This window comes from Tetrao urogallus (assembly GCF_951394365.1).
Source record: "Tetrao urogallus genome assembly, chromosome: Z".
Classification (NCBI taxonomy): domain Eukaryota; kingdom Metazoa; phylum Chordata; class Aves; order Galliformes; family Phasianidae; genus Tetrao; species Tetrao urogallus.
Genome location: NC_136816.1, coordinates 30,819,234 through 30,843,097, shown reverse-complemented (window position 1 = coordinate 30,843,097; position 23,864 = coordinate 30,819,234). Strand labels below are relative to the sequence as shown.

The 23,864-nt window shown below is 44.9% G+C and overlaps 2 protein-coding genes across 2 annotated transcripts; one reads left to right on the top strand and one right to left on the bottom strand.

The window, feature by feature from the left end:
* Window positions 1–1,738: 1,738 nt before the first annotated feature.
* LOC306957057 (N-acetylneuraminate-9-phosphate synthase) lies at window positions 1,739–8,971 on the top strand (the record flags this gene model as incomplete). Its single annotated transcript, XM_079548411.1, has 6 exons — window positions 1,739–1,870; window positions 2,490–2,705; window positions 5,908–6,007; window positions 6,724–6,878; window positions 7,913–8,179; window positions 8,762–8,971. The coding sequence occupies 6 exons, from the start codon at window positions 1,739–1,741 to the stop codon at window positions 8,969–8,971; spliced, it is 1,080 nt and encodes a 359-aa protein (XP_079404537.1).
* A 3,511-nt stretch (window positions 8,972–12,482) lies between these two features.
* TRIM14 (tripartite motif containing 14) lies at window positions 12,483–19,713 on the bottom strand (the record flags this gene model as incomplete). Its single annotated transcript, XM_079548171.1, has 6 exons — window positions 12,483–13,018; window positions 15,000–15,092; window positions 16,365–16,527; window positions 17,127–17,360; window positions 17,512–17,607; window positions 19,534–19,713. 6 exons carry the CDS (start codon window positions 19,711–19,713, stop codon window positions 12,483–12,485), a joined length of 1,302 nt encoding a protein of 433 aa, XP_079404297.1.
* Between the last annotated feature and the right edge of the window lie 4,151 nt (window positions 19,714–23,864).

Here is a 23,864-nt window from a genome sequence, read left to right as displayed (position 1 = left end):
TTAACGATCCACTTGTCTTTCCTCCTATGAGTGTTCTTTACAAATTAGTCCTCCAAAAGACCATAACTGAAGCCTTGAGCAAAATGTTATGGGGAAGTTGCAGGCAGCTCATGAGATAAGCAAAAACCTGAGTGCAAAGAAGGGTTACGTGTGTAGCACTGCTTAACATTTCTGTAACAATTTTTCCATTTCACAATGCTGTTTAGGATGCGTCATCATAATAAGTCCAATTTGGGGTCCATTTCATTTCAAGAGGAAAGGAATTAGGAGTTCTTTACTTACAGATGCCATTTCAATGCAGTTTGTGTTATATTTATTTATTTATAATGGTCTCACCTTGCTTGTTTATGTAATCTTAAGGCAGAGGAAGAATGCAGTTAGCTAGAACGCTGTGATCCAGTCCAACTGTTTGGTTGGAAAATGTTTGCTGGGCACCTTCTTGAAAACATGTAAAGCTTTGAAATGTTTTCCTGAGCAGAAATTGTTGTTTATACAAGGTATACTCCTATGTCAGAGAAAAACAAACATCAAAAGCACAACATGTAAGTCAGATGAAGAATCTGTAATTGGTCTGGGTTAAATACATTAAGCAGTCTTTTCCAGGGACACTTCCATCCAATCATACATAGCACAACAACCCGTGCAAATCCACAGTACGTCAGTACAATCATCACACTTTCAGTCTGGAAAATCACCTGGGAAACAAACACCTTGTTATAAACAGAAGGCTAAGAGGATGCACTGCATCGTTTCCAGGAATTTTTGCAACCACATACCTAAATCTGATGCTTCCCTTGTTTCTGACAAGCAGTTTAAACACAAAATGAAACACCAGTATTTCGACTCACACTTTAATACCCATGCCATGCTGCTTGTCCCTTTGCCAAGGGCTGATAAACAAAGGGTATGGGTAGGGCAACTAGGAAACTGAGTGTATCCTTGGTGAGTTTGACATCATGTTGGGAGAAAGTGTTTGTTTGTTTGCCTGGGGGTAAGAAGGCTCTGCGGAGCAGTCTGGAAAGGCTGGATGGGCTGAGGTCACTGGGATGAAGTTCAACAAGACCAAGTGCTGGGTCCTGCACATTGCCCACAACAACCCCAGGCCACACTACAGGCTTGGTGCAGTGAAGCTGGAGAGCTGTGTGGCTTAAAAGGTGTCTTTGTTGGACACGTGGCTGAACAGGAGCCAGCAGCGTGCCCAGTGGCCAAAGCAGGCCAACAGCATCCTGGCTTGTACAACAGCGCAGCCAGCAGGAGCAGGGAGGTGATCGTCCCTCTGTACTCGGCGCAGGCGAAGCCACACCTCCAGTACCGTGTCCAGTTTCGGGTCCCTCACTACGAGACATCGAGGTGCTGGAGCATGTCCAGAGAACGGCAACGAAGCCGTGAGGAGCCGAGGGAGGGATCTGGAGCACAAGCCCTATGGGAAGCAGCTGAGGGAACAGGAAGGCAAGGAGGCTCAAGGAGAACGCATCGCTCTCTACTCCCGAAAAGGAGGGCGTGCACAAGCGGAGATCGCCCTCAAAGCTGCCTGCGCGGCCCCCGCGCCCCAGCCTGCGAACAAGACCCAGCCGGACTCGCCAGCCCCTCCGCTGCCGGGGCTGGGCGGTCCCCGCCTCCAACCACCCACCGCCTAGTCCCGCCTCTCGGCGGGGCGGAGCCAGTGGGCGGGCCGTCGGCCGGCTGCCGGGGACGGTCGGCGCAGTCGCGAGTGGCCGGCGGCAGCGGCGGCGCCATCATGCCGCGGGAGTTCGAGCTGTGCCCCGGGCGCCGCGTAGGCGGTGACTATCCCTGCTTCATCATCGCGGAGATCGGGCAGAACCACCAGGGCGACCTGGACATCGCCAAGCGCATGATCCGCATGGCCAAGGTGCTCGGGGAGGGCCGCGGGCAGCTGCTGCGGGCGGGGAGGTGGGAGCGGGCCCCAGCCTCAGCCCGAGAGGAGCGGGCTGGTTGCGGGTGAGCGGCTGGAGAATAAGGTCGTGGTGGGAGGCAACAAGAAGAGCGTTTCGCAGCCGCCGGTCGGTGCGTGTCGGCTCGTGACTGCGCCGTGCTCGCGTTGGGCTGGTGTCCGCTTCGCGCGCTGCGCGCAGCTGCGGGGGGCGGCGGTCGCTGTGCCGCACCCAGGTGTGGGTACGGTGCGGCTCCGAGGCCGTCGGTCTGCCTCGGCTGCCTTAGCGCGTTCGTGCGTTGACTTTCCCTGGAGTAATGCTTCAGTCACTCCGTCAGACAGAAAAGCCTTTCGAAAATTTAGTGTTGGACCTGTTGGTTGGACCTGTGTTTGGAAACTGAGCATCGCCACAGGAGAAACCTGGGGAAAATGCGTTCAGAGCCGCGCGGAGAGCCGCGCGGAGAGTCGCTTTGCGTTCTCACCGGTGGCGTGATGGTGTGAGCGCTGCGATGCAGACGGCCGCTACCTGCACAGCCTTTGCGTGTTCACGCTAGGGCCGGTTGCATTCCTCCTGTGTGTGACCCAGCTTCTTTTGCAGGACTGCGGGGCAGACTGCGCTAAGTTTCAGAAGAGCGAACTGGAATACAAATTCAACAAAAAAGCCTTAGAGAGGCCGTACACCTCAAAACACTCCTGGGGAAAGACCTACGGGGAGCACAAGCGCCACTTGGAGTTCAGTCACGACCAGTACAGAGAGCTGAAGAAGTACGCAGAGGAGGTTGGGATTTTCTTCACGGCTTCTGGCATGGATGAGGTATATACATCACAGCAGTGTGATGCGAAATTCAACTGCTGCATCTCTTATTTGCACCTTACAGTTCTTACGTTAAAAGTTCACCTTGTGTGTGTAGATGTTTAGTTTGTAAATGAGGAAACTAGACTGATGTAGCCTGCTTGCTTGTGTATACATGTGATTATATATGTCAGACTTTCCTCTATAGATTTTTTTTTTCTCTACTTAATACCAATCTTTTTGCTATTTTTTTTCATTTATTTCTTATATGCTTACTAGATGTAAGTTTATGTTTCTAAACATCAAAAATGGTTATGCTCCCTTTTCCTTCAAGATGGAGAGGGTCTTCAAGAGGGAGAGGGTTGCTCTGCTACTCTTGAAACTTTTACTGATTTTGTCAGTGGACTTTTGAGTTGTCACCCACCAGCCTGTACGCTTCTGTGGAACTCACCTGCTGCTGTTGCCCCTTGAGAGCTGCAAAGTCTTTAACTTTTGCAAGTTGCCTACCTCAGATTAATAAATGTAGTGTACGATTGAAATGTGTAGGCAGGAAAATTCAGGTAGCAGTTAAACCTCAACACAGAGTGAAGGTTATGTATTATTTTACTTTCATTCGTGGCCTAGAAAATGAAGAAAACAAACTGGAAGAAACCTTTTAGAAGTAAGCTAGCCACTTTTTCCCTAAGGCAGGCACACCAGCAAGTAGCCTTGCCCTAGATAGGAGGAGATAGTATTTATCTGATGTCCTAAAGTGATCTGTTCTGTGTCTTGCTTTCTTTACCATCAGAGAGAATTGCTGACCTATCAGTTTAATCTCCTTTCTTCTAATTCTTCATCTGACATAAAGTTCCTATTTTCATTTCATTTTATTTGAATAACATTATTATCTCCTTTTTTTTAATACTCTCTGGATTAAGGAATTGCAATTACTTTGAGCTTTTTCCCTTGTCTTTTCTAGTCCTCTGGCCATTCTCACTGTTTCTTTTAACACACCGTTCTGTTGACTGAAATCCTTGAATTGCTGCATGCAGCGGCATGCAGCTCTCAAACTCTGTAAAAAGCCTATTTCGGGTATCTGACAGATGAAAGGGTGTTCTGTATGTATTGCAGTAGTCTGTTGCCATGGGCTCAGAAATAGATCAGGGAAGAGAAGGTGTTGTGATATTTAATTGATACCTTCATGCCTAAGGGGCCTGTGCAATAGCAACACTTTCTCTGTTTTTTTTTGTTTAAGAACAGAATATTTTAATCTGTTCATCTTGGATTTCCATACGTAAGATCTTAAACACCTCTGTGCTTTTGGAGTGAAAAATCAGGTCCTTTTCTGACATTGTGGTAAAATGCAGTATGTGTGAGGTGTGGTAGTAAAGTTCACTTTCTACCTTATTTTTCTCAAGATGCTTCCCGAGGTTGTTGCCTCATCAGTTGGTTAGCAGTACTGACATAATTCTTTGGACAGCATAGCTGTTCAACACTGCTGCTGACACTTCAGCAGTGTTTCTGCTAGCCACAGTTCTTTGAGCTTGCTGTAGGCTTTGCGTAGATTGATGCAGTGTTTGTTATCTTCTGTAAACTGAACATGATCTCTGGAACTCCAGATACGTCAGGGAGGTTAAAATGTATGTTTAATTGTATGAGGAAGTTCTGTGAAGTGACTTGTGAAGTAAATACAAAGACTACAGGCAAGTTCTTCGCCTGCTCTGTTCCAGAATGTACCGGAGATGGAACAGGATCCCATTGAGCCACTCCCTCTGGCCTTGTCTCTACTGCTTGATATTACACAGAATGGTTGAGGTCAAAAGGAGCCTCTAGAGGTTGTCTGGTCCAGCCCTGCTGCTCAGGCTAGGCCTGCTCATGGAATCCTAATAAAAAAGCTGCCGACTTTCAGGAGATAGGCATCCTATGAACAGTAGTACTAGATACTGTGTCCAAATGTTGTACTTCATTTTGTGCAATCTCCTTGAATTAAGTCTATGGCTTTGTAGTATGTCTTTATGCCCAGTGCATCTTAAGAATGAACTGTATTAAAGGAACATTATACATCCTAGATATAAGCAATTGAACCTTTATCTAAACGATTTTAGAAAAATTAAACACGAATCTCTTTTGAACATTACCTCTTTCTTTCTCTAGTGCTAAATATATTTGGCAGCAACAAAGAATCAGCCAATGAAACTAGAATTGTTTGGGGTGTGATTGGAAGGGGGACAGAGTTAGGTGACTGTCTCATTGTTTCCCTCAGGTGAGAGTGAAGGATTTTAATATCACTTGCTATGTGGGATCTTTTTCTTCAGTGTACTTATTTTCAGATTAACTTACTGGTGGAATTCAGATTTTAATAGAACCTTCAATAACATCTGAATTGTCTCAAATATAGAATGCATGTTTTGAGAAGGAGGCAGAGAGAAATTAAGATTTGAGTAAACTGCTTTACTGTTTTTTCTTTGGCTTGTTTTATATTTATTTTTGGATATCGCTGATAGAAGAAAATCCCTTGTAGTTTTCTTTTTGCGCACTGATCGTTTTTCAGATGCCTGTGTAATAGGTTCAGAGTCATTTTTCCTGAAAGGGGAATGTACACCCTACCTAGTGTCAAATTATGAAACAAAAGGCTAAGAATAAAATTTAGGAATTTCAAACTTGTAATATTTTTCTGTTTTCGATTCTGATGTTTAACAGAATACATAGGAGGTAGAGAGAGCCATATATTTCACCATACAAATGTGATTTTTGCTATGTCTGTGCATTACTTATTTTTTGGAAGGAAGCAGTAATGTTCTTACTACTTGCTTCCATAGTACTAAGAGTATTTTGACAACAGTTTCAGAAATTTAGGCTTAGTATTTGTAGAAGGCATCTTTACGATACCATCGTAGTAAAGACATCTGACAGAAAAATCCAGCCATGTTGTCAGTGTCAATCTTGAAATCTAGTCATTTGTTTGACCCAGAGTTTCTTAACTGTTAACCTACAGACCAACCTTCATAAGCAGAATGGTGCATCTGCTTTGGAATTTATGTGACCTACCTTTCCGTTTATTTTGTACCTTAGATATTCTGGACTAATATAATTTGAGGGTTATGTATACGTGCCCCATGTAATTAAACTTTGCTTTTGCTATTTTTCAGGGTTGGCTTGTTGATGATTCTTCTCTGTCATTAACCCAGCTGAATTGGCATGTTGAAAAATAGCAATTTTTATTTATTTATCTATTTTCTTGCAGATGGCTGTAGAATTTCTTCATGAACTGGATGTTCCATTTTTCAAAGTAGGATCAGGAGATACAAATAATTTCCCATATTTGGAAAAGACTGCAAAGAAAGGTAAGCATTATCTACTGAGCAGTATTTGCAGAATCACAAATTATAGGGGATGGAGGGAACCTCAGAAGGTCCGTGAGTCCAACTGTCTGATAAAGCACATTTGCTACAGCAGGTTGCACAGAAAAATGACCAGGTAAATTTTGAATGTCTCCAGAGAAGGACACTGCACAGTGTCTCTGGGTAGCCTGTTCCACTGCTCTGTCACACTCACAGTAAAGAAGTTTTTCTTTGTGCTCAGATGGAACTTCTTATGTTCTGGATTGTGCCCACTGCCCCTTGTTCTGTCACTGGGCACCAGTGAAGTGAGCTTGGCCCCATCCACTTGACTCCTGTCCATTTTCGCATTTTCAGTTGATCCCCTTTTAGCTTTCTCCAGGCTGAACAGCCCCAGGTCTCTCAGCCTTTCCTCCTTGTGGAGATATTCCAGGCCTCTCATCATCTTTGTGCCCCTCCACTGGACTCTCCCTGGATTTTCCCTGTCTTCCATGAACTGGGGAACCCAGTCTCATTAAACTTCATAGTTTCACAGTGTCTCACCAGCTCAGTTATTACGTATTTGCTTCGCTTAACTCTGGGGAAAAACAAAAAACCAAAAAAATCACCCATCTTCCTTTTCTAGTTCAACCAAATGCATTGTAGAACTTCAGTTAAGCCTGTGCAGATTTCTTAGGGATCTAAACTTGAAATCTAGGCAAAACATTTGTTCTAATGGCTAGGACGCCCAATGGTGATTTCCAGCGGGATGCAGTCGATGAACACGATGCACCAGGTGTATCAGATTGTGAAGCCCATCAATCCAAACTTCTGCTTCCTGCAGTGCACCAGTGCCTACCCGCTTCAGCCTGAGGACGTCAATCTCCGTGTTATATCGGTCAGTGAATAAGTAAGAGTGCTATTGGCACAGTACCACAGAAGGCCTGTGCACTTCCATTGCGCTCTGTTTCCAGGTCTTACACATGCTCGAGTTTGCCTCTGAGAGGTGGGAAAGTGCATCATGGTCCTCTAATTCCACCTGGCCTTGAAGTAAAACTATTAACTGGGTCCTGTTTTGGCAGAACTGAGCTTTCAGGAATACGATAGGAGAGATTGCTTTAGGGGCTATGCAGTTAAATAGAAGGGAGCTGAAGGTGAGCGTGAGCTTTGAAAAGGAGAGAAAAGGATGTGGACGGTTACCTCACCTCTGCAAGGGCGTGTGGAACTGAGGACGTGATTCTCAGCTGGGAGCTCAACCGCATAATTCCATTAAAAAGGCTCTGTGTGAATATCAGAGCCGTGAGAGAAAATGGATTATAGGTTCCTTTGAAATTATTGCTTGGATGTGCCTGGTGGCCGATGCAGGAAAATGTTCCCAGGTCGGCCAGCGTTCAAACATCTGCCCAGCTTTATGCACGCAGTGTTTGTTAGCTTGAGTATATCTGGACGTGACTGTATTTAACTGCCTGTAGGACTGAATAACTCCTGTGTTGCTGCGGAAAGGACTGCTTCAGATTTGAAACATGGGAAGGTGCACCATCTGCTTTGAACGCAGGTTAAGCTTAACAAGGTGTTGGGTTCTTGGATGAAAAAAACTCCATTTGCACAACTTACAGCTGGGTGGGCTTTTAAGACCTTGAAGAGCACAAATAAATTAGAAAGACATGGTTGAAGGAAGGGATGCCATGCAGAGGGACCTTGAGAGGCTACAAAGGTGGACCTGATGAGGTTCAACACGACAAAGTGCAAAGTTTTGCACTTGGGCTGGAGGAATCCTAGGCATCCTAGGCATGCTTCATCCTGAGCATAACCAACAGCTTGTTTTGTGGCACAGAAACTGCCCGCGTCTTCACTGCAGTTATTACTGTTAAATTGGCTCTGTCTTTGAAATTGCTGCCTTGGCAACTGAGACCAACTCTGTCGTGGTTCCAGGCGTATCAGTCAGCTTTTCCCGACATCCCCATTGGCTATTCAGGGCACGAAACCGGCATTGCCATTTCGGTGGCAGCTGTTGCTCTGGGTGCAAAAGTGGTGGAGCGTCACGTGACTCTCGACAAAACATGGAAAGGAAGTGACCACCAGGCTTCCCTGGAGCCAAAGGAACTGGCAGAGCTGGTGAAAGCCATCCGTACCGTGGAAAAAGCAATGGGTTCTCCAATCAAACAGCTCTTGCCTTGTGAAATGGCTTGCAATGAAAAGGTAACTCCTGCTTTTGATTCACAGTCTGTAACTCCCGTGCAGAAAAACAGCAGCCAATGCTTGGGTTTGTGGTGTGAAGGTCTCCGTTTTTGTGCAGTGTTTTGTCTCTGCACTCTAATAAATTTTCCAGTGCAAAGGAGCAGAGCACTTATTACACTGCGCTTATTGCACTGTAACTTTAAGGTAGATCTGCATTTCTTATCATGTGCCATTTCTGTCGGTTTTAAGTTCAGTGGAGTTTTATGGATGTCCCCTGTGACTAACTCCCCTGAGCAGCAAATACGTGTGAATGCACAAGCTCTGTTTACACAAAGCTAGAATGCTCATCAGTCTACTCAGATTCCTTCCGTTCTGATTCTGGGAAATGCCAGTGAGATATTGTCTGAATTCAGTAAGGACTTAAGTTTTCCCATCAGCCTTGTTACAGTAAATATTTCCATACTAACTCAAGCTTCTTGTAGAGTTATAAGTTAAGCAACAGGTTGGGCAACCCTTTCTCAGGTAGCTTATAATTTTGTGGTCCACTTCTGGTGCCTACAATTCTGTTTGACTTAAATGTTGTTTTTATTTTCTCCTTTGTAGCTGGGGAAGTCTGTTGTGGCAAAAGTGACCATTCCCGAAGGAACCGTACTGACACTTGACATGCTGACAGTGAAAGTAGGAGAGCCTAAGGGATTTGCTCCAGAGGCCATCTTTGATCTGGTGGGCCAGAAGGCTAAGACAACAATTGAAGAAGATGAAACCATCACTGAGCAGGCAGTGGAAAATCATGTCAAGAAAGTGAAGTGCTAAACCTAAGCCCTCCATTTGGTATTTTATGATGTCGGTCTGTCCTACTGCACAACATGTTTTAGTGACATGGTGGGTTAGAAAGGATTGAAGAAGATGAACGTTTTCAGGGTTTGTTCTGCAGGAAGTTTTTGCAACTAGGGGATATAAATTATGAAAAGCAATTTTATTAGAAACTGCATAGTACTGTGTCTAGAAAACACCATGTTCCTCCTCTTCCATTCCACTTTGATTACTTTGGATTTCTTGCCAAATCTGTGACCGAGGTCTACTGTTTTCTAGCTTTCCTTTTCTGATAAGAATACACTAATCCTAAAAATCTGTCTGTACTTGAATTGTTCTGTTACCGTAAAGTCTCTCTTCTGCCATTTCCTTTAATACCATGAATATAGGATGCAAGTTCGTGTTAAATGCAAAGAGAAAAATTACCTAAACTAAACAGACAGCTTTATACATGCAGTATGATAGATTCTTCTTAAGATATGTCTTTTAAAAAAAAGTCTCAAGTTAAAGGAATGGATGGCAGGAACCTGCTTGAGGAATAGAAGTGAGCAAACTCACAGAAGTGCAGCAGTATAGAGAAGGGAGATAATTGTCTATTCCTGTGATGCCACTCTTTCAAAAGCCAGCTCCTTGAGGAAAGCTAGGTTCCAGTATGCACTTACCTTCTCAAAAGCAGTACCAACAAAGTCAGCGAATTGGATATGTAGACAGCTCCCATTTAAGGAGCTAGAAAAGGAGCCTTTTTGTACTTTTTATAAGCTGAAAGGCAAGACAGCAAGCAAAATTCACCCAGGATGGATCAGTGGAAGTAAATTTAATCTGTGCTTCCAGGAATTGGCAAAAGCATCTGTCAGATTACTGAATCTTGGCATCCTAATAAATTCTGCTGTGCAGCTTCTCTATTTGTGTGTGAGGACAGCTGCTCAGGTAAGAAATCAGATGCTAGTAAGGATTTTGCAGCCTCCTTTTTGCACAAAGATGCTGTCTTCGGATTAAACCCCCCCCCCCCCCCCCCCCCCTTCCCCACATGCTGCTCTTTAAAACAGCTGAAGCAAGCTGCTTGACTAGATCACCTCACTGACTAGGTCACAGCATGATTGCCAGCGCTCCTCTGCGCACTGCACTCTTGCAGTACAGGTTCTTTTCAAGTAAGAAGTGCAGTCTCTCTGCCTATTGTTTTTGTTTGGGCAGGACCAGATGGCAGCAGGTATAACACATCTCTCAACTAGCTTGATAAGCACGAAATCACCTTGGTGTTACCAGTCTGCGTTTGTCTATGACAGAATCAATTGCTAGTTACAGTTATTATGGTTATTGCTACCTCTTGATCATGGATTGGTAAGATGTCTTGAATTTGATGGTGATGTTTCTGTGCCTGTAAGTAGTTTACTTTCCAAATGTGTACTTTTCTGCAGTTCTGAAGAGTTGTAGTTCTATCTTTAAACTTTGAAGAAGCTGTTTGAATCATGTGCTTGTGACTGTCTGTGAGTGCTGATGCAGTATGCTTGCCTTACGTTAGAAACAACTGTTGAATTTTTTTAAATGGCAAATTTTAAAAATAAATCCAGCTTTCAAAACAAGTAACTCTTTTTGCATTTCAATCTGTAGTAAGATCTTGCCTTTGCTAGCAGCAGAGAGGAGTCAATGGCCTTTAGTATTCAAATCACCAAAGATTACCTGGCTTGCTTCAAGCAGTGCTTTTTCAGGTGAACAGTACATCTGGTCCAATAATCTTTGGAGACTATGTTTTTATCAGTTTTCCAGGACTTAAAACATAGAATCACTTAGGTTAGAAAAGACCTTCAAGAACATCACATCCAAACATCAGACTGGCATACAAAATCTTAGCACTAAACTATCTCTCCTACAGCCATGTCCACATCTCTCTTAAGTATCTCAAGGGATTGGGACACTACCAGTTCCCTGAACAGCTTGTTCCAGTGTTTAACCACCCTCTACATGAAAAAATGTGTAATATAAAATTTCAGCCTTCCCTGGCACAACTTGAGGCCTTATGTTCTACAACTTGCAACCTGAGAGAAGAGACGGATAACCTTCTCTTTGCAGCCTTCTTTCAGGTAATTGCAGAGAATTATGCGGTCTCCCCTTGACCTCTTCTTTACTAAACAACCCCAGTTCTCTCTGTTGGTTCTGGTACATCTTGTTTTCTAGTCCGTTCACCTGCTTTATTTTGTTGCTCTTCTCTGCACACACTTGAACAACTGAGTGTCCTTCTAGTGAGAGGACTAAAGCTGCATGCACTATTGGAGGTGTGGTCTCACCAGTGGTCGAGGGGACAATCACTTCCTTAGCTGTGCTAGCCACACTGTTTCATTCATAGGACAGGATGCCATTGGCCTTTATTTCCTGGGCAGATTTCTGGTTCATTCTCAGCCACCTTCAGCAAAACGTCAGGTCCTTTGCTTTCCCAAGCCTGCGCTACTATACAGAGTTGCAACTCAACTGCAATACCCAGCATTTGGCCTCACTGGCTGTCATGAGGTTGGACTTTGTCCAGTCTATCTAGGTCCCTCTGGAGACTGAATACCTTTAAGCAATCAATATTCCAACCTAAATTGGTATTGTCTGCAAACTTACAGAGGGAGTTCTTGATCCCTTCATCCAAACCATTGACAGAAATATTTAAACTAGCCTCAGCACTCATCCTGGAACATACCACTGGTGACTGGCCACTAACTGAATAGAACACTGTTAACTAGACTGGGAAAAATAATAAATCACTACCCCTACAGAGAAATGGCAGATGAAAAGTAATCCTTGTGAACCGTCTCTGCTAGTTTTATATGCATTTGTTTCCATCCAGCAACAGTTGAAGAGATTTGAAATAGGAAACAATAATTTATGCACAAGTGCCTCAATAACCTAGTATTTTCAGAGCATCTGTGGGTTCTCTAGTTTCAGTTTCTACTAAAGATGTACAAAACTGTTTCTCTTGCTTCCACTCTTGGTGTGTGAAGGAAAAGAGTTAGGGCCAGCTAGAACGTCACTTCAGACTGTCAAAGTAGGATGAGCTTGTGGTTATTGTGTGGCTACTTCAGTGCTCACTCTGCTTAAGGCAAATTAATCTAATACGATGAACAAGTGCAACACCTCCAACCTCGTAATAGGATGGAGCTGGAAAAAACAACATCAATAAACAAGAAGACCTGACAGTGGTTTTCAGGTTCAAATCTGAGTTTTAATAAGCATTTTTTCAAGCGATGACCAGACTTTTTTCTACTTTGCAAGTTTGAATCAAGTACAAAAATACAATGCAAGGCACTTTAGGTGACACACTGACATCATTTATAAATGGCAGATCAAACTCCTCCACTGAAAATACAGGTAGGTACTACTTTACTTAAAAACAGCTGATTTTTCTTGAACTTTCCTGTTAACTTCTAGAAGTGCCACAGTTCAATCTTCATATGACATACATGTAAATCACTACTAAAACGGCTTTCAAATTAAAAAAAAACATGAGACAGTAGGCTTTATTTTACTTCATTCCTTATGTTAGCTTCCATATTCCAATGGACCCTTCCCAGAGCCTCAAAGCTGGGTAAACTGGCTCTGTGAACTTGCAGCGGAAGGTGTGCAAATGTGTCATGCCATCAGTAACATTGTAGAATGAAAGAATTCCGGCTTCATAATCCAGAAAAATGCCAATGCGATCAGGATCATCTTCTATCAAGAGAGGGATCCTCTCCCCCTTGTGAAATGCCCAGTATTCAAGATCAAACTTCTTAATACACCAAGATGCTCTATTCCAGCCCAGTCGACAGCTTTCAGAGTCTCCTTTCCTGCCAATGGAAGGATAGGCTGCACCAATCCACCACCCAGCTCCGGCATGAAGGAGGTCAACTTCCCAGTAATGGCTCCCAGAGAGGAATGCATCTCTGCTTAGAACTTGCCATAATTTATCAAACCTCTGGGGACCACAAGGGTAAAATATTCTTCTCCAGTTACAGCTTACTGTAAGACGGTCATCAGACAACTTCAGCCTTGGATGAAGGCTGTCGTATTCCCAGGTTGGTGATCTTGCATCTGCAATCAAAACCATAAATGTACTTGCTATGTTTATCATGCCCTTTGAAAGAGGTCCAACTTACATACAAAAAGCCTGCAAAGGAGCCCACAGCTGGTAGTGTCTTGGAAACTGTGATTTTGCAAGGAGTAAGAGACATTTCTTCTAGGAAGCACTGTGCTGTCTATATGCAGTAGTGCTTTGAAGTTGCACAGTCTTTAATGCAGGTCAGTAAAAGACATATTTAAGTCCGTATGTGTGTGTTTCACAAATGAGATGAAGTATACAAATAGGTAGGCTATTAACACTGAGAGCTTCTGCTTATAAGCAGAATGTTGGAGACTGCAACCGTGATGATAGCTTAGGAGTTTTAGACAGCAGTGGAGCAGACTCTTGGGTTGTGAGACCTCATTCCAGTGAGATCTCCTTTGAAAAACAGGCTAGGAATCTGTTTCACAGAGTCTCACGGCTCAAAGCAGAAGCATCATGTACGGAGCAAAGAAACAACCTACCACCACCCAGAAGGTTTGCAGCAGTTCACCTAACATGTCATTTACAGCAGAAAAATTTCAGCCTGGAACTACACTCCAGAAACCACTGAATGCAGCAGCGGGCTCTTTTCACCATGAAGCAGGACAGAAATCAGAAAGCCAGAAAAAAGACCCCCAGAAAGTAAGTACTACACATGAATAATGACTAAAAAATACAGCTGCACTTCACACTTCCCTGCCTTACTGTGACTCCTAACAATGGCTGTTTAAAATACACAGAGCAGTGGTGCACCAATAGGTATTCTTTGATACATGGCTTTACTAATAGATTGTCTTGATCTGGGCAGGATCACAGCACACACTTGCAAAGATGTACAGAAAGAGTTGCTGATGTGTGATGCATGTGTGAAGATGCTAGAGGACCCTCTGCTGGTAATTCTGCAGCCCTCACACTGTAGCTGTGCACTGCAAATGAAGGGAGAAGTAAATGGCACTGTTTGCGCAGTGCTAACTGAAGAATTCTCTAAACAAAAAGTAAGGCACCATGATTTTAATTCTGGCATTGTGACTGTAAACAAACTAAAACTTCCAAAACCATGGGGCTCGGTCTCATACATGCAACATCAACATCTTATTGTTCTGATCACTGTACTTTAGTGGCGAAGTGCAAGTCAGAAAAGCCAGTACTGGCTTTCCTGTGGTCTGAACAGGTGTTCAGATTGGTGAATACCACAGGTACTAGCACACACCTGTGTGCACAGTTGGTGACAAAAGACAGGAGATGGAAATCATTTATGTAGGTAAAAAGAGCATGCTGCAGGATTCTTTCTTGTGAATGACTGACTGTCTTTGGGTCTTGGCTCCAAGTCACCCTCAGAAAGGTCAGAGCTGGGGATGCCAAGTTTGTGCAGAGTACAAGAGACACGGGGAGAGAAAGATACTTGAACTCCAGTCTCACTTTAAAGCAGGGATGATACAAAAGTCCCGGCTACAGTGTCTGCTTCTTTTCTAGAAGCAGAGGTCAAAGGGGACCGCTTAAGTGTGTAACTGGAAGAAGATGGCTCTACTCTCAAGGTTTTAAAAATAAAACATAATGGGGAATGTTTTTCAAGAGCATGAAAAGCTGCGCAAATTAGTGATCTCTGCTCATCAAACTTGCCTGAGAACTTAGATTTTCACAAAGTGCATTGCTACTGAATCTCAAGCAAACACAAATAAATTCATTGCTTAAGAAAAAGAAAACAAAACAAAAACAAAGGACCAAACAGTATCAAGATGATAGTTCTGAATAAAACACTGGACCAAAATTCCACGGACAGAAACTAAAATTTCTTTCCCAACATGGGGTACAGAAAATCATAGTGACTTTCTGGCAAGGCTGAGAACTTGATCCTCCTAAACATCAGAGCTCTTCTGAAAGAAAAGACAGTGGCAGCACACATTCATTGGCTGCTTCAGTGGATGGACCAATAGTGTCTGGGGCCTCCTAGCTTTGTTTAACCACACTTACGTTTTAAGAAAAGCATCCGATCAACAGGAGACATGGTTTTCAGCATTGTTCCAGGCTCCCTCTTTGAGGTGGCATTAAGGCTACTGAATACATCTGGGCAGAGATGAAAGGGGACAGCTTAGGTAAGTGTGTAAATGGAAGAAGATGGCTCTACTCTCAAACATTTTAAAATAAAACACCACGGGGGATCTTATGAGATGCGTTATTTGCTTCTCTTCTATGTGTTTTAAAATTCCACCCACATCTTGAGGAAGGTCATCGAGTCATATCTTGTCTTCCATCAGACAATCTGTGATACTTTTCCTGGAGAAGGGCCACTTGCTGTACGTGCTTTTCTCCTTATACTCTTTGGATAGCATTGGGATGCTGGATCCTAGTGATGCAAAGGAAACTACACAACCCAGCACAATCCCAAGTAAGCACCTTGAAAAGCACACCACTGTCAATTGGTAACACAAGACAACTCCAGATAGTAGTCGTAGCGCACCTCCATGGCACTATCTAGTAACTTCCCACTCATCATGCAGTAACCTTTCAGGTTTGGTCAGATATTTTCCCCCAGCACTCTGCTGCACTCTGTACTGTTTTTGGCTGCAACTCTCAGAAAAAAAGTATTATTATATCTTATATATATATATATAGATATGGATATTAGTATCATTAAAAGGTAGCTGGGTATATTCTGATGGTCACTGTGACCCCGCTGGCCCACAACTCAGCTACTGTCAGGATTATGTGCTTTGTGGCTCTATGTTGGGGATCTCCTTGCCTTAGTCATGACAAACATCATCATTAAGGATAAAATACCAATTCAAAGAAGCTCAAAGGAGAAGATGATAGCCCACCTTTAAAGTACAAAAAACCACTTTTTTTTTCTTTTTTTTTTTTTCAAATTGACTGGAACAGAAATATCACTAGGTACATCAACTACAAAAAGTGTCCATTTTTCACGTTCCCAGTGTCTCAGGTCTGCCATGAGTCCCACCAGAGCATACACACCCAACAGTAACTGTGAAAGGACAGATCAGTTGTGTTGTGCAGGTGTGATGGTCTAGGGATAAAAACAGCATAAGTTCAACAGGAAGAAAATATCCATAATGAAATAACTGATAGAACTGGGAAAAACATCAAAGTAACTTGAAGGCATGAAAAAGACCTTTTCTAGAATTAAAAGAGCACAAGTTTCTTCATCACCAGAGCTATAGCAATGTTACACCAATGCTGTCAAAGAACAGCATCCATGCCTAAGAAGTCATTGCTTTTTCCAGCTCTCTGTTTATCTAGTAGAAGATCCTGCTCCTACTTAGAGACCCCTATTCAGGAGAGCAGGATAATGCAAAATTCAACGCACTCTCCCAGGTATACCTTCTTTAAGCCGAACTTCCAGGGGTTTTCTCAGAATGGACTGAAGAAATTTCATGAGACATGAATAATGGTTGAGTATGTGCTCAAATGAGAGAGGTATTGGATGCCACTGTTCTGGCGGTCTTCTTGAATCTTGCATTTCCTTCTCAATTTCTGTGCATTTCTGAGGGCAGAAAAACAAATGAGTACAGTCAGCAGCACAAATGGATTCTTCCCTCCCAGCTCCCACACAGGGGCAAAGAGCTCCGATGCGAGATGAACTAGGCCATAACAAGTACAGCTGGCTATGCCTTCTTAACAGCTCATTAGGAAAAAGGTGAACCTTCATCTGTAAGCAGGAGAAGCACCGCTGCCTCCAGCAAAATGATGGCAACTGCTCAAGGATACTGGCATTGCTTGCAGTCAAAGGAATGAGACAACTTAGCCTCAGACTGCCAGAAAGTGCTGTCTGTCCTCAAACAGCCTTATTACACTGCCCAAGGAAAGACTTGAAACAGTGTTAATGTTTAAGACGATCAAGCATGCCTAATTCTCATTTCATATGTGCTTGTAAGTATAAAGAATCTCCTTTAGACCTGAAATTAATGCATGAACCTAACAGTCCAACCATTAGGAACCAAACTGGTCCATCAAAGCAGCTAGAAAACAAAAAAACGCAGTGAGAAAGATTATCCTTGCAGATGGATCTGCAGAAGCCAGCCACCAGAGCAGTCTACCAGGGACTAAGATGGTAAGAGGTGGGAAGAGAACACACAATAGCACCTCCAGGAACTGAATAGGATCACTGCACTGCTGTATCTCTCTGATTCGCCGTGAGAATGCCTCCAGGACTGCAAGCTCTTCTTGACAGGACTGCACCTGCTGACCATGTGCTTCAAGGGCCTGTTGAGTCTTTTCATCAATGACGCTTCTTGCCAGTCTCTCCTCTTCCTGAAGCAGTACCTGGAGCTGTGTCACTCTGTCCAACAGCTGCTGTTTGCTTGTAGCAGCATGTGCCTATAGATGAAGCAGAAGAGTGCCTCCATAGTCAAACTCTCCTTCCCTAGAGAAGCAGCACCTGTCTGGGTCTTTGAAGAGCCATAGACAGAGAGAAAAATATCTCTCCTGTGAAAATGATCAACTAGTACAGTAGCAAACCATGCTTTACCTTTAGATCATCAGCAGCTTGCTCTACATTCCTTCTGTTACCAGCTTCTTGCTCTTTTCTCGCTTCTAGATTCCTCAAATACACTGTGAGGAGCTCCTAAGCAGTAAAAATAAAACAAATCACAGAAATTACAAAATATAAGATAAAATCTGTTTCATAACATTTGTTTTGTGTGTGTGTATATATATATATATATATATATAGCTTTCTTTTCTAGCAAGCAAGTATGTTACTGAAACAGTCTATAGGGCTATCCAGTAAGGCTAGTGGCAACACAACATAAATATTTTATTACTTCACCTTCTTCCCCGTGGGCAGCTAAGCAAGCACCTTCATTCAGATCATCTGTGGAAAGCTCTGTCTGTCGTCACAAAAACAGTGAATGTTCAAGACATTTGTGGAAAAGAGCAGTAAGAAACAGCCACCACAGTGATGCTGTGGTCAATGACTGTAACAACCAGTACTTAAAGCTCAGCATCTCCAGTATCTGTGCCGTGCCCTGCAGCGTACTAAGCAACGCAACTCTGCTGCAGCTGCCCCCACAGTTCTTCAACCACAGCCCGCTGTGGACTGAACAGGTGCACTCAGTGATGCCTTTTTGTTATTAGTTCCCCAACCCTCAGCAGTGCACGAGTGCTGCATACAGAGCATCCCAGCAGTACAGGTAAGGCAGCTCCGCAGCTATAGCCATGTCAGCACACTCACTCAGCACCAATTTGTTATTTGGTTTTGACAAGAGCCAGATGATAAATGGGCTGCAGGCAAAACCAGAGAGCTCACAGCTGACAGTCCCCTACACACATACGTACATGCAAGCAGACGAATGCTCTACCTGTGTGGAACCAAGAACTCAGGCCATGCCATCTCTCCCAGCCTCAACTTTCCCATCTCAATGTCCCTGACGAACTGAAGGGTTGTGCTCCACCTGATGATGCAGGAGCTTTGCTGTGCCCAGTGATCAGAGGGCAGGGAGCATCCTGACTAGTGATACTGAACATGCTTGGCTCCAAGGAATAACCAGCTGATGGACCCTGCACAGCTGTTGTCATCTCCTCCTGGCACCCCCAGTTCACACTTCCTAGCAGTGCTGAGGAAGACTGTCAGCCTTGTAGCTGTCTCAACAGATCAAAACAAAATTGCTGGTCCAAAGATGATCCCTAAGGCTATGACGATTGTGGAGACACATCTGCACCTGAAATCTCTGCCTCAAGGCCAGCAGATGTCAGCAGAGACATACTGTTACACCTGCATTCAAGTTTCTGTCTTGCTCACTTCTTCTGGTCCAGAAGCCAGCAGGTGTTACCTGTCAGCAGTGCCCATACCCACAGGCTGCAGCACGACGCATCTCTGTGGTTTGGTGGGACAGAGCAAGTGCTCCTTGCCATGACCAAAGCAGTACTTGATAGCACGGTGGTGTCCCAGCAGCTGCTGAGCAGGGCTAGCACAGCATCACGGCCTTCTGTGTTTCTCCCTCTGCCTCTGCAGCGAAAGTTTCACTGTGCCGGGAGCAGTACACCCCTGATGATCTTCCAACCCAACCGCGCCCCATAACGCCACTCCCAGCAATACAATGCAGAGCAGGTATTTGGGCGCATGACCCAGCCGGTGCTCAGGAGCTGGCTGGACATCGATCTGACCGCAGGAGGCGGCGAGCCTCTGCCCTGCCTCTTCTGTCTCGTTTTCTTCCTCTCGCCTTCCCCTTCTCCTCTGCCCGCTGAACTACGCTTATAGTGACCCACGAGTTCCCCAGCTCTCGCCCTTCTCTCCCCCCGCCGTGCAAGGCAGCGCGGCCGAGCCGTCCGGCGGACAGACCCCGCGCCTCTCTCTGCCCCTGTCCCCACCCACCGTCCCCTCGCGCAGCAGCAGCGCACCGCACGCACTCCCGCAGCCCTCCGAGCCCACCGCCGACAGCGGAAAACCCACGCGCGCTCACCCCGGGCAAGAAAGGCGCAAAAGAAAAGGCTCCGATCGGGAGCGGGAAGTCCGCGGCACGGAGCCGTCCCGCAGCACGGCGCGGCTCACCTGCTTGTCGCGGGCCGCCTGAAGCAGCAGGCGGGCGTCGTGGCCGCGGTGCGGACCAAGCGCCGGGCAGAGGGCGCAGACGCAGCGGCCGCAGTCCCCGCAGAAGAGTTCCAGCGGCCGCCCCGAGTGCACGGCGCAGCCCCGCGGCCCTGCCGCCGCCCACGGCTGCCCCTGCGCCATGGCGGATGCGGAGTAGTGCGGGTGCTGCTGCCGGGGGCGGGCCCAGGCTGCTGTGCTTTCCGTATTGATAAGGGCATTTGAGAGTGCGTTTCAAGAGTGCTGAAAAAGTTGTGTGGTTTTTTTTTTTTTTTTTTTTTTAAATTTATTATTATTATTATTTTTAATACTTGCGACTCCATATTCAGTCGACATAAATACATCTTTTCAAATGGAATGTATAGAGTCGCAAGCAGACTCGAAGAAATACTTGACTGTGTGTCTCCGCCAGACCTTTGTGAGCCCCATCTGACGAGAGAAACGTATCTCTCGCTTCACAACCACACCTTATCCACGCCATTGCTTTGTGGCAGTATGCACACTGGTGGATTTTTCAAGGATGAAGCACGGGAAGAGTAAGATTTCACCAGAAATCTCTGATGAATATCTTGAGGGATCACTAACAGTGACAGCCACTGCCACTGAACCAGCCTGATGCATTAGTTTCACAAAAACACGATCAGATATCTTACTAGTTTTATGTATTTGTTGTTCTCTTTTTTATGTTGAAAATATTTTAAATAAGATTTGTTACTTATATATACTAACTGCAGTATGTATTTTACAAGGGCTGCTCTGAATGTAATGCCTCCTGTCTATCTGATTACGTTGACCCACGCTGCCAGAGGCAGATGGTGCTACGGCCGTAGAAGATGAATGTTCCCACCAATATCCCATCACATGTTGCTGCTGTGTGACAGGTGGCAGCAGAGGGGCAGTCTGACACAGTGGCATCTGACACAGAAGTGCATCTGGAGCGAAGGGATGGAACTGAATTCCTTCACGTGGAAAAAAATGGCACCCACTGACTTTCATCAATGCTTACTGCACACTTATGGAGACTAAACAGTAGGTGTGAGCACCGTGAGGCTGTGGGTGGTTTGTCTCAGCAACAGTGCTCTTGGAACAGCTGTCATCTCCGCTGGTGCAAATTTTACAATTGCCTGTGTTCATCACTGGCAAAAAAAAAAAAAAAAAAAAAAAAAAAAAAAAAAAAAAAAAAAAAATAGTGCATAGCTAATGGTAAGGACCATGTTGAAAAATTGTGCTTTGTAGCTGAGAATTTGCTCTTTCAAATTGTATCACTGTGTTCTTTGTATGATAGCATGGAAATAAATAGGAGGCATTGCTTTCAGAATAACCTACATATATGCAGCCCAAGACAATTTCTGTTTACTCAGTGTGGCCCAGGCATCCCAAAAGGTTGGACACATATAATCTAGTCCAGCCATCAACCCATCACCACCCTGCCCATTAGCCATGTCAGCCAACTCCATGGAACTCCACGTGGTGTTTTCCTGTCTTACCTCCATGATGTCTATGCTTACGTATTTCTCCAGTCTATCAGAGGCCCTTTGCAAAGCAGCCCCAGCTTTCTGCCTCCCAGCTGAAATTACACCAGGCTTGTGAGAGGGCATATTCTGTCCTATTGCCCTAGCTGTTGATAAGGATGTCAAACAGCATTGGCACAGCACTGGCCCCTGAGAAAGGGTGCTGGCACCCAGCTGCTGCCTAGACTTTGCACACCTGACGGCACTGCTCTGTGTGCAGTATTCCACCCTCTGCTCTCCCTGTCCTCATTTTGGCCGAGGATGTGACTGAAGTGCACGCCTTGCAGCATTTCAACTTGCAGGTTAGGAGTATCTGGGGCACTATTTCCATGTCACGGATCACTTTCATAAAGGAACCTTTTGAGCTAGGCTCTCTCAGCTTTTTGATGGTCTTCATTTATGAGTTTTGAGGAGCAAGCTACAATAAAACTGAAATGTTTGCACAAACAGCAGAGGTTGGCCAGGTGCTGACACCACGTGCTGTACTTTCACCCCCGTTCTTTGCTGCTGAACACCATGGGTGTTCAGTGAACACTGTTGCACTATGGCTGTGAGGAGCTGCAGGAGCAGGAGGAGCCTGCATGTAGCTCCCAGTTTGTTCCTCTGCTTGGAGGAGCCCTGTTGAAACAGGGCTCATGTGCTTCAGGCACTCCCTGGAGGTGTTCAAGAACTATGTGGATGTGGCTCAGAGGCTGGTTGGACTTGATGATCTTAGAGACCTTTCCAGCCTCAGTGATCCTATGATTTTTTTTGCAGCCTTATGCAAAAGAACGAGAACACTACTTTGGCGAAGGCATTGAGGACTGCAGTTTGAAGAGGCAGATAGGCAACATCTGTAGACATCAAGCAGTGGTGAGTCCATGCCACACAGAGTGGGTCTTCAGCAAGGTGAATAAAAAAATTCTGTATCAAACCAGTGTGCCCTCAGTAATAGTTGCCCTTCCTCTGGTGTGAAAAGGAAAACAATTCTTCCTGCAGAATCAGAATTTCTTTTGTTTTCTTCTTCCTCATCATTAACCATCTGGGAGATAGGGGATGCACAAAGTTTTAATCACCGTTCATTCCAGGCCAGTGAGCTGTCTGGCATCTTTTTCGTATGTCTGCATATTTTAAGTAACCTAACTTTACAACAGATTTGGAAGTGTCTTAAAATTGCTGCAGCAGTTACATTTTCATGTTCAAGTTTCATTTTCCTGAAACAGAAATCAAACTTGGAAGTTCTTGTTTTTACTGGCACTGAATGCTCTTTGTGTTTTAACATATTCATTAAGGAAGCAAGTGAAAGTAAGAGTTCTTTTTAACTTATTATAATCATAGAATCATCATAGTTGGAAAAGATCTCTAAGATTATCCAGTCCAACTGTCCGCCTAACAGCAACATTTCCCACATCTTTCACAACAGCTGCTTATACTTAGGTCAGCCATATGGAGGAATGGTTCCCTCCTGCCCAAGCCAGGTTTTCATATAGATCCTCTTGAATTTATTCAAACACAAACCATTACAGATGGTGTGTTTCTGAAGCTCAGGGATGTAATGTAATAAGACACTGGATGCTAAGATTCCCCATGGCATCAGTTACTGCAAAATTAATTGAATGCAAAGCTTTGGGCTCATTTTGGAGAGGTCCATTGCAGGATCTCACCTCTGGAGCAGTACCCAGGAAGGCCTGCAGCCCAGAGGTCTACAGTACACTGGTTCTCAAGGAACATGGTCCACAGTCAGCATGAGCAAATCTCATCTATACGTTAAACTTCAGATACCAAAGCAGATCACACAGAATCACAGAATCACAGAATCACAGAATCACAGAATCACAGAGTCACAGAATCACAGAATTGTAGGGGTTGGAAGGGACCTCCAGAGATCATCGATCCAACCCCCCTGCCAAAGCAGGTTCCCTACACCAGGTCACACAGGTAGGCATCCAGGCAGGTCTTGAACATCTCCAGAGAAGGAGACTCCACCACCTCCCTGGGCAGCCTGTTCCAGTGCTCCGTCACCTCACTGTAAAGAAGTTCTTGCGCACATTTGTGTGGAACTTCCTATGCTGCAGTTTCCGGCCGTTTCCCCTTGTCCTGTCTCCATTCATCACTGAAAAGAGACTGGCCTCACCATTCTGCCCCCCACACCTTAGATACTTATAGATCTGGATCAGGTCCCCTCTCAGTCTTCTTTTCTCAAGGCTGAACAGACCCAGTTCACTCAGCCTTTCCTCATAGCAGAGATGCTCCAGGCCCGTCACCATCTTCATGGCCCTCCGCTGGACTCTTTCCAAGAGATCCCTGTCTTTTTGTACTGGGGAGCCCAGAACTGGACGCAGTACTCCAGATGAGGCCTCATCAGGGCAGAGTAGAGGGGGAGGATCACCTCCCTCGACCTGCTGGCCACGCTCTTTTTAATGCACCCCAGGATGCCATTGGCCTTTTTGGCCACAAGGGCACACTGCTGGCTCATGGCCAACCTGTCGTCCACCAGGACACCCAGGTAATCATCTGCTCTTTAAGGATTAAGACAGATTATACTTCCACTTCAGACATGGAGTCCTTGCAAAAGAGCATCCTGCTTCCTCTGGCTGATACCAGTGGTTAACCATCTCCACATTGATCTCTGGTTTGCCTGAAGGCTTGAGTACCTGGTCCTTCACCCTGCCCCCATCCCTTGGGTTTGACTTAAGTTATACAGCAATTCTGCATTTGTTTTGCTATTCTTGTATTAAAATAATATGAAACTTGACTTCTTGAGCAAATAAGACAAAAAAGAGTGCAGAATTGCATGACCTACAC